The sequence below is a fragment of the Cornus florida genome, unplaced genomic scaffold (assembly GCF_030987335.1).
Source record: "Cornus florida cultivar Cherokee Brave unplaced genomic scaffold, ASM3098733v1 CherokeeBrave_3.0.0_Hap2_Chr05, whole genome shotgun sequence".
NCBI lineage: Eukaryota > Viridiplantae > Streptophyta > Magnoliopsida > Cornales > Cornaceae > Cornus > Cornus florida.
The window spans coordinates 76266300-76277019 of NW_026775575.1; the positions used below are offsets into that span (position 1 = coordinate 76266300).

Sequence of the window (10720 nt, forward strand, 5' to 3'; positions counted from 1 at the left end):
GATTACTCTCATAATAAAACTGTTAAACCTAGAACACAATTTTCTTAAACATACATATATGTTACTAGTTAGGTTGACCCATTTATGTTACTTATTAGTGAGACAGTTTGTGGTGAAATTTCTATTAGGATTGGTGTTTAAAAGCTTTATTAATTTACCTAAGTCGTCCAGGAATTCTGATATGATTGTAAGACTAATATATACTGTATTAAAACACAACGTCACTCATTACATCGGAATTGGAAGTCAAACACTTAATGTTGACCTATAATACAATGTAGTTAACATTGTACTGATTCAAACAATTCCTAGAAACATTTGATAAACACAAAAAAATAGGTCACTAACAAACATTTGGTTAACTTCTAAACAAGCATTTGTGTCACAAAGCTCACTCTCTTGTTCAATGTCACGTGTGCGTATCTAGTGCTTAAGAGTCTTCTATATAATTATATTTTAAGAATGGACTATAATTTAGAAAGATAAGAGCTACTGGACATATAGAAAAAGACGAGAATAATTTAGATTATTATGGATTCGTGAATAACAGGGTATTTATGAAGAGTATTCTAGAATTTGGTTAAAATATTTGTGAAACCTATATAAAGGGTAGGGTGTGGATATCATAATCCTTTAACATAGTTCCTTCCTCTTATATGAAACCTTCGTTATCCCTTCTTAGTAGTTTGGTGACCAATCTACTTGTAGGTAGAATGCATCTCCCACATTATGAGAATACAAATAGTTCACTTCTAACCAATGAGACAGTGCACTAAATTTTAGACTTGCGTTACAATTCTCATTCTTTCAGTATAAGCCCTCAACAGGTGAACGAGCCTAAACCAAACTGTACTGTCAATGCAATGCCAATTGCACTGGCAAAGTTCAAAAACAGGACGACAAAGCAAAGTTCAAAAACAGGACGACAAAGCAAAGTTCAAAAACAGGATGACAAATCTCAAAATAAAAATTCACTTGAGTCACATTAACTTAGGACGACAAAGCAAAGATCAAAAACATGACGATAAATCTCAAAATAAAGATTCACTTGAGTCACATTAACTCATAGGGGTGAGGAGAATAAAATAATCACATTACATTCAAACAATTTAACAGTATTTAGCTACTTGTAAACAGAGTAGAAAGTTTAGGTTTTATAATAAGAAAAGTAAACCACGACAGTTATTGGTTATATTAGTATATATAGGGGTGTAGAGTGCAGTGATATTACATTGGCTTATGTTTTAATCGCTCTATTTGTACTCACATTGAAATTTATTTGTAATATATATATATATATATTTTTAAAAAAAAAGAAAAAGAAAGAAAAACTTTAGCAAATGACAAATTTGTATAGTAATACATATTTTGAAGGTTTATATTTGAGAATTGGCCCAATTGAGTGGTAATTGAATGTACATCCCTTGTACTATGTTATAACTTATAAGACGCTTAAATGGACTAACCATAATAATATTTTTTTTTTATAAAAAAATTTAGTGCATGTTCGTAACTTTTGTTATTGGCTCTGTCTCAAATTAAGCGTCTCTTAGAACGTGAATATCACCGGCCTATATAAAATATGAAAATGTTCTAGTAAATACTAAAATAATAAGATTATTACACACTTGCAATTTCTTGTGGAAAGTGCATATTAAAAAAATGTAGTACTCAAAACCTTTCTTAGGCAAATTTACTTAGAAGAGGTGATGATGAATATCCCCGTTTTTCTCTTTCGTTGTTAGTCTTATGCTTCTCATGCTATGCCATTTTCTAACGAAATTGAAACAAATCCAACTCTCCACTGCTAAAAATAGTTAGAAATTCCACAAAAATTCAATTTGCTTCAACAAAAATTGTTTGGGGATTTTTTTTTTTTTTAATTAAAAAAAATTGCTTTTCTTTTTTCAAATTGATACACTTTAAATTATATAGGAAAACATTTTTTAGAATTATTTTCCTTTGAAAGAAATGGAACAAATTGATTATGAGAGAAAAATAGTAACAACAATAAAGATTTAGAAATTTAATCCCTCAATCCATACTAAAAACTACACTCGGACAAAGTTAATAACCAAGTGAGGGCTAAACTAACAAGTAAATCCATACATAGATTAGTGCATAAACAAGCCAACAATCCAATCTTAATGACCATTAATTTTTTTATCAGAAAATGTAAAACCCTATAATGCAACCACAAACAAGAACAAGTAAATAAAATAGAATGCACTTGCGGAGAGAAATGGTAACAAAGTTGCGACTTCTTGTAAAAAAAATTTGTTGATGTTTGAGAGAGATGTGATAGTGCCTTTGTCATGTAAGGTACAGAATAGTCAATTTTTAAGTTGTATTGTAGCTCCACTTTCTAGGAGTACTAAACCCTGGACGTTGAATCAGGTCTGAGGGATACGGTATTTTTGAATATTTTAAAATTTTCACTCTGCTATTCGCTACAATATTTTTTTTCGAATTAAAATTAGCAATAACAAATCACAATTTCAAATTTTGAAAAAGGGCGACACAAGCTAAAAACCTTAGTGTTATCCTTAAAGAATAATTGTTACAAGATTTATGAGTCGTATTAGAGACTTAATTTTTGCTCGCATTTTTGACATGTACATAATAACACCGTAAATTTTAACAGTAATCATATTTTGACTCGTGTACGAAGGCACGATAATTCCATGATTCCAAATTCCGAATGTGATGGTGATTGGATCATGATTTCATTGTGAAAAAAATATATATATTCAAATTCATCACCAGACATCTGGTTTTGATTTTAAAATAATCAGACAGACTTAATTCTTGATTGCATTTTTGACATGTAACATATATTTATTTATCAGTAATTATGTGATTATTTTTCCTAGCTTGTTATATGTGATTTTGGTAACATTGTAATTGTACCATGCTGTGAAGTAGCATATTATAGTTTAAGATGACTATTGATATTAACATTGGAACCAATAAAATTCCTAGTTCTCTCTATATGGAAGCATTGTCAGTTCTCCGCAATTAAATTCACTGTAGATGCCTTAAATTTTTTGAGTAACCACCGCATTAGATAATCAGTGGTTGAATTGCTCCTCATTGTTCTTGGAAGCACGATTTCGAATCTTTGTATCTCTAATTTTTAATCTAACATTCTTACCTTGAAAAAAAAAAAAAGGAACAATTCTCATTTATAAAAAAAAAAATTAATGATAATATAATCCTTTAAGTGGTTGGTTAAATTATACATATTGTATGCTATATAGTACATAAATAAAAAATAAACCTTTACTCAACTTTTCTATTCTATAGAAGTATATAATACTATGCTTTCTTTTGAAATATGATTTATATTTTCAACTGACCCATCCTAGCAATGTTAAGCCATATATTAATTTTAAATGATTGTCCAAGTGCTTGGTTAATATAAAAATGCTCCAATCAATTTCTCCCATTACTTTTTCTAATGTATTACTTTGTTATCCTATTTATCGAAAATTAAAAAAAAGAGAAAATACACAAAATGTGTATGCATTTTCATTTTTCAGATTCAAAGTTGACAAAAAATTTATAGAAAATCATTCAAATTAATTTTATTCATTTTAAAAAAACCTTGAAGCCAATTAAAAAAATAAAAATTTAATTATCTTATGAAATATCCTTTTATTATTTATTTTTTTGCAAAATACATATTGTTGGCTAAGAATTATCTGGGCTGGATATGAATTGATGTCTCCATATGCCCAGCCCAAACCAGTATAAATAGACCAATCCAAGTGGCCCACTAATGTCAACGGCCCGAAATTGAAGATAACAGAAGAAGATTGGGGATATTTCAGTCATTTCAGCTCATAGGAAATTCATGGCCTACGATTTCGCTCCCAATATTTTAAGTTGAGTTCGCCATTTCCCTCCAATTTTCCCAAACTCTCTCATAAAAAGCCCTAAAAATTCTTATCTGCAGCCCTTTTTGATGATTTGTTGATTACACTCAACACAGGCGATAAAACAAAGAAAGATTCATACCGTAAAAAGGTTACTTTCTCTCACCCCATTTAACATTTTCTCTCTCTCTTATCCTTTTCTAGGGTTTGCTGTCTTCGATTATTGCTACCCAAGGTCTAGGGTTTCGTCTCACTCGTATGGTTCGCAATGATTCTTTCAATTTTTTTCTTGAATTATTGCTTTACATTTGTATTTTGTCGCTTGTTTCGTCACTACTGTTTTTATTGAATGAATCTCTTGACAGATTGAAATGAATAATTTGATTTACTACAATTTTTTTACTTTAGTGATTGGTTTTTCTATGATGACACAAATTTTACATTTATATTTTGTCGCTTGTTTCATCACTACTGTTTTTATTGAATGAATCTCTTGATAGATTGAAATGAATTCCTTATATATATATATATATATATATATATATATATATATTATAGTTCTAGTAACTGGGGCTTCACAGTGAACAACATTATATGTTACTTGATTTCGCGCAATCTTGAAGATCTCTCTGTGTATATAAATTGTGGCAGTTATATGAGTGAGACAAGTGTGTATAGGCTGCTGAGCCATTTTTTTGACTCAACTATTTTCTACATGCTATACAATACTTTCTCATGTTCTTAGTGGCTATGAATTACTGTTGTATGTTTGCACTGATTGTATCATTGTGATGCACAAAAACTTGTATGTCTCTATCATTTTATTGTTACTCATATATACGTATGCATTTGTGATCCGATTGATGTTGTTGGTTTAGTGATTTGGTTATTTAATGGGAAATATAAGAGCACGGTTGAGTCTTACCTGTAAATTTTAAGAACATTCTTGCACTTGCTGCTTCCTTCAAATATTCATATTTGCTATAATCCTAGGCATTTCTTCGCTCCTTTGTATTAATTGTTGGTGTTATTCTTTATTACATGAATTGTATTTATAATCAGGTTTATATTTGTGCAGCTGCAAACTAGTTTTTTGAGAGCGTTCTAATATATAATATAGCATCAGTTTGAATTTGTTGAAGAAATGGGGAGAATATAATTGGTCTTATAATTCTCATCCTTTGTTTTATTCATTTATTTTGTTTAAACTTAATATGCATTGTATAAGTATAAATCTGTATGAAAATGCCTAATCCACTATGCTGGAAAGAGCTCCGCTGTTTTTGTGAGTAGATAATGGATAAAAAGTGAATTATTGGGTGGTGTGGATAAAAACTGGGTTGTTACCAATAGGCCAGTGGCCTAGCGGTACCAAACCCCTACTTCTCAAAGAGAGGTCAGGGGTTCGAGTCACCTCAATGGAGGCATGTGTGTGTGAGTACCAACTAGGAAAAAAAAAAAAAAACTGGGTTGTTCAACTAGTTTTTTTAGGGTATGATATCTATGTAGTGTCTTCAGTTGATTAATGTTCACGAGGACCGGATGGTATATCGTGGTGCATAGATCCATTACAGATGGTAGATATACAAGGAATAAAGACAATTTTCATGTCTTTAATTGTACGGGATTGTTTTAGACTTTTAGTCAAGTAGGAACTTTTGATTATGCCAAAAATAAAGATTGAATGAATAGCCAAATTTAGTAATTAAACTCTTGAATCTTTTAACATATTGAATTACGTTAATACTTACCAAAATAAAAATAAAATTATGTTAGTATTGTTATAATGCTGATTATTGGGAATTTAGATCTTTTATTAATTGGTTGTGTCTCTAAGGATGATTAACTTATTATCTTGTGGTAACTTTGGCTTTGCTAGTCTAATTAGTCCAGAATCTCACAAGTTCTGATCAATTTTTTTTTTGTCTTGTTGTCTTTGTATTGTCTCAGTTTGTCTCCCCTCTCTGACTTTCTCCATCTATTTGCTATACTTTTAAGTTGGAATTCTCTCTATCTCCCTTTGTATATATATATGTTATAAATATGTGTTGTTTGTCTTCCATATATTTGTGTTTTCCGAATTTCTTTAATTTCTGAACGTTCCCTTAATGAAGCTTTTTCTACCATTATTCTACAATGCAGTATATCTCCATTCATTACGATGGAAATACAAATTGAGGAAAATACTGTTTTCATGTTATCGAAGTTTGCAAGAGATATTAGTGATAAAACAGTTTAAGATTGTTAAGGATCATATATTCAACCTTTTTGGTTGATACTATCATCCCTATTCTGAGTACCTAGAATGGTTTTTTACTTATGTAAAAAGGTACCCAATGCTCATATCCTACATTCTTTTATTCTCAAATACCACATAAGCCTATGTAGTGAACAACTTAGTATGTCTTTTTCAATAAATGAAATGGCAGACGTATAACTTTTTTGTGTATGGAAGTGGAAGGTGTTTTATGAGAATGTTAACTTATTCTCGAAGTCTTACATCATCCTTTCTTCTTTTTTTATGCGTTTCAAATGAGTATACATCTCTATGTAAAGGCCAAGGTCATGACATTGGAAGGACTAAAGAACCAATGTGTTGTGAGGGTACAGAATGGATGTAAAGTGAAGAATCCGATTGTGTGGATTAATTGTATGTTTAATTGTTCAACAAGGCTTCTTAGAGTATAATGTCACTGTATTATCTTCAGTTGATTAATGTTCACTAGGATTGGGTGGTATAGGCTGGTGCCGAGTTCCGTAACAGATATGCGAGGAACAAGGTAATTATATGTGTGTGTGTGTTGAAATATTGAATAAGTAGCATAACTTTATGAATCAAACAAACACACCACCCCCCCTCCGTTCTTTTAAGATATTAAAAATTATGTTAATTTTGTCATGATGCTGATCATTGAGAGTACAGATCTTCTATAAAAAGGCTGTCACAGTTGATGATAGCTTTTTTGTCTTGTTGCTATCTTTGTATTGTCTCCCTTTCTCTCCTCTACTGCCATCTATCTTCTATACTTTTATGCTGGACTCAGTCTCTCTCTCTCTACACAAATATATTATATAAATACACAGGAGGTATGTTTTGCATATATTTATGTTGTCCTTGCTGCTTTAGAATTTCAGGACTTTCTCTTTTACTTTTTCTTCCATGTTTTGCTGGTGCAAATTTTTGGGTTTATTTTGTTCTGTCATGTGGGCTTGCTCCATCTGTTGAAGATGTTGTCATCTTTCTATTTTTCCTTTTTTTTTCTCCTTCCCTTTTTTTTTAATGGATTGAAGTTCCATATTTTTTAGGCTCCTCTTTCTTTCTTCCGCATCCCTTGGTAACCCGTTCCCTTCCCTTCTGCTAATTTTTCTTCCAAGTTAGTCTCTTGTCCTTCCCAATAAATGAAATGGAATGTGTAAGGCTTATTTATTTATTTATAAATATATGGTGGGTGGAGGGTTTGTAACTTTGGTATCTGTGTAAGTCATGCCTGTTTATGTTATTCATTCTTTTGTTCATATCTAACTACTATGGCGTATTAGATATTTATATTACAATAATGTGATATGGGACTGTAGGAGTAATTGTTTGGTGCAATATAAAATTTTGAAGTGCCAAGCTTGTGAATGAGGTTTTGAGTTTGAGGTTATCCGCTTTGTCAGTTTATATCCGGTTTGCCCTTCTAAACATTCTTGATTAATAGGGATCAACAACTGGTTCCATTTTTGACTCTTTTTTGTTTGTCTGTTTGTTTTTGTTTTGTTTTTACACAAGGTCATATGGGATTTGTTGAGGACAATTTTTTGTAGTAGTGAGTCATGTGTGTGTAGGGCTGGTGAGTATATGTTTAAATTATTTTTGTAGGCAAAATTAAGCAGAATGATGAAAGGATAGAGTTCACAGCATCTTTTATTTTTTAATTGGTTTGAATTCCAGAATTGTGATTCGAATACATGCTGGGTGTCCAAGTTTATAATTTTGAGGAACTTATAATCTGATAGATTTTTATCTTTCTTTAGATCTCTCATGGATGTTCATTTATTGAGATAAGAATAATTTATTTGACTATTGCTTTTGTTCCATTCATTGGAAAGGTGATGGATGGTAATCAGGGTGCTTTTAGTGGATTCATTTCACACTCGGAATCTATAAGCTTGTGGGTCTATTTGATTAGAGACATGTAGTGACTTGTGTTACCTGTAAAGAAGATACATAGAATACTTGTCAGTAGCTTTCATTTGAAAAATTCTCTTAAGAAATATATATTTGGAATTTTTTATTTATTTATTTTTAATTGTGTATGTTAGTTTAATTCTTCTGTCTTCATAGATAATGACTTAGACTTCATAGTTGCCTAAATCTTCACATTCAAAGTTTTCCGAATCAGGTTCAACTTTCATTTTGTAATGTAAGCTTACGATGGATTGCAATAAATATATTCCAGGTTACTTTGACATGGATTCCTCGAGGGTAACCCGCAAGATGTCGATTAAACTATGGCCACCTAGTCAGAGTACACGGCTAATGCTTGTGGAACGAATGACCAAGAATTTTATCACTCCATCCATTTTCTCCAGAAGGTATGGTCTTCTTTCTAGAGAAGAGGCTGAGGAGGATGCCAAGGAAATAGAAGGCGTGGCTTTTGCCACTGCAAACCAACACTTTGAGAAGGAGCCGGATGGTGATGGAAGTTCTGCAGTTCAACTTTATGCTAAAGAATCCAGTAAGCTTATGCTGGAAGTTCTTAAAAGAGGCTCTAGAAGAAAGGAAACTGGAGAGGAGACAAAAGTTGAAGCTTCTTACGAGACTACTTTTGATATATCTGGAGGTCGCCGCGCATTTATTGATGCGGAGGAGGCTGAGGAGCTGCTAAAACCCCTGAGCACTCCAGGAAACAAGTATACTAAGATATGTTTCAGCAATAGAAGTTTTGGCTTGGATGCAGCCCATGTTGCTGAGCCCATCTTGTCATCTATCAAGGATCAACTGAGAGAAGTAGACCTATCAGATTTTATTGCAGGAAGGCCGGAGACTGAAGCTCTTGAAGTTATGAATATAATTTCGTCAGCCCTGGAAGGTTGTGAACTGAGGTATCTGAACCTTTCAAACAATGCCTTGGGTGAAAAGGGTGTGAGGGCATTTGAGGGGCTCCTAAAATCACAGAGTAATTTAGAGGAGCTCTATTTGATGAATGATGGTATCTCGGAAGAAGCCGCACGAGCACTGTGTGAGCTTATTCCGTCATCCAAGAAACTTAAGATCCTTCAGTTTCATAATAATATGACAGGAGATGAAGGGGCAATTGCTATATCTGAAATTGTGAAACAATCTCCTGTGCTGGAGGATTTCCGGTGTTCTTCTACAAGGGTAGACTCTGAGGGGGGAGTTGCCCTGGCTGAAGCACTTGGGACGTGTACCAATTTAAAGAAGCTTGATTTGCGTGACAACATGTTTGGTGTGGAGGCTGGTGTTGCTTTAACTAAAGCTCTATCTGAATTTGCAAATCTTACTGAAATCTACTTGAGTTATTTGAATTTGGAGGATGAAGGGTCTAAAGCTCTGACTGAAGCTCTTCTGAAGTCTGCTCCTTCTCTTGAAGTTTTGGAGATGGCTGGGAATGACATCACTGTGGAAGCTGCTCCTGCTTTGGCATCCTGTATAGCTGCAAAACAAACTCTCACCAAGCTAAACTTGTCCGAAAATGAACTCAAAGATGAGGGTACTATCGTGATTGCGAAGGCATTGGAAGAGGGTCATGACCAGTTAATTGAAGTCGATCTGAGCACCAATTCAATAAGAAGGGCTGGAGCCAGGATCTTGGCACAGGCTGTAGTATGCAAACCTGGGTTTAAGTTGCTGAACATCAACTCTAATTTCATATCTGACGAAGGGGTTGATGAGCTGAAGGATATATTTAAAAATTCTCCTGATGTACTTGGGCCTTTGGATGAGAATGATCCTGAAGGAGTCGACTATGATGAAGAGGCCGAAGAAGATGGTGCTGATAATGAGGATGAATTGGGATCCAAACTTCAGGATCTCAATATTAAGCACGATGAATAGAGTTACCGTGTGACAGGTATGCTGCCTTGGCATAACCTACCTCGATAGTCATCGTAACGGTTCTCACTATTAATTATGGAAGACTGAATTAATGTGTAAGCTAGTTCAGCTGCATCCAGAATAGTATAATAGATCCATCAATTAGTAGGGTTAATCTCATAACATTTGTGTCTGCTTTTCCCTGAGACGTTAGAACGTCTCAGGTTTTGTATTTTTCTGCTCTGTTGTACTTGGAGCACTGGATTCAACTCTAGACGTTGCTCAGCTATGTTGTACTATTTTTATTTCCTAGTTTAATTGCTTGTGGTTTGTTGTCTTACACTTTAAAATGCGTGGATGCTGCTGCAAATTGAAATAAACCTGCTGCATGGATAAATAGCAGTGCATATATACGTCAACGTATCATGCATTTTGCTTTCATATAGCTGTGAAGTAGCCAATAATGGAGGTCATTGTTGGATTAAAGGAATTTGGATCATGCATGTTTTTCTACATGCTTTTGATCTGAAAACTTTTACAGAAGGAATGTCACATTAGCTACATAATGCATTCTGTTTCAAGATCCTTCCCAAGAGATCTCGAAAAGATCAGATGCTGCCTGCTCTGTGGTAGAGGCAAATGACTGTTTTGGAGGCTATATATGTATATGCATATGTCCTCTTTTTTCTCTTCTTCTGGATCACCTAGGTAATGTGCTATTGTTCCTTGTGGATTCAGTATGATCTCCATGAGCAAATGCTCATAACAAAGCAGAAGAAATGGAGGGAGACGTGAAAGATGG

General features: G+C 33.3%; 1 protein-coding gene across 2 annotated transcripts; it reads left to right on the plus strand.

Annotated features, from left to right (window-relative positions):
- Positions 1 to 3888: 3888 nt before the first annotated feature.
- Positions 3889 to 10258, plus strand: LOC132306920 (RAN GTPase-activating protein 1). 2 transcript variants are annotated; one of them, XM_059804521.1, is made up of 2 exons: positions 3889 to 4029; positions 8321 to 10258. In XM_059804521.1, the coding sequence occupies exon 2, from the start codon at positions 8332 to 8334 to the stop codon at positions 9937 to 9939; it is 1608 nt and encodes a 535-aa protein (XP_059660504.1). In that variant the 5' UTR covers positions 3889 to 4029; positions 8321 to 8331; the 3' UTR covers positions 9940 to 10258. The 2 variants fall into 2 exon arrangements, with proteins under 2 accessions (XP_059660504.1, XP_059660505.1); XM_059804522.1 differs by lacking the exon at positions 3889 to 4029 and adding an exon at positions 4074 to 4139.
- Positions 10259 to 10720: the final 462 nt, after the last annotated feature.

Bases quoted from the DNA above. Each gene is read 5' to 3' on its own strand.
- LOC132306920 (XM_059804521.1), top strand. From the start codon at position 8,332: ATGGATTCCTCGAGGGTAACCCGCAAGATGTCGATTAAACTATGGCCA.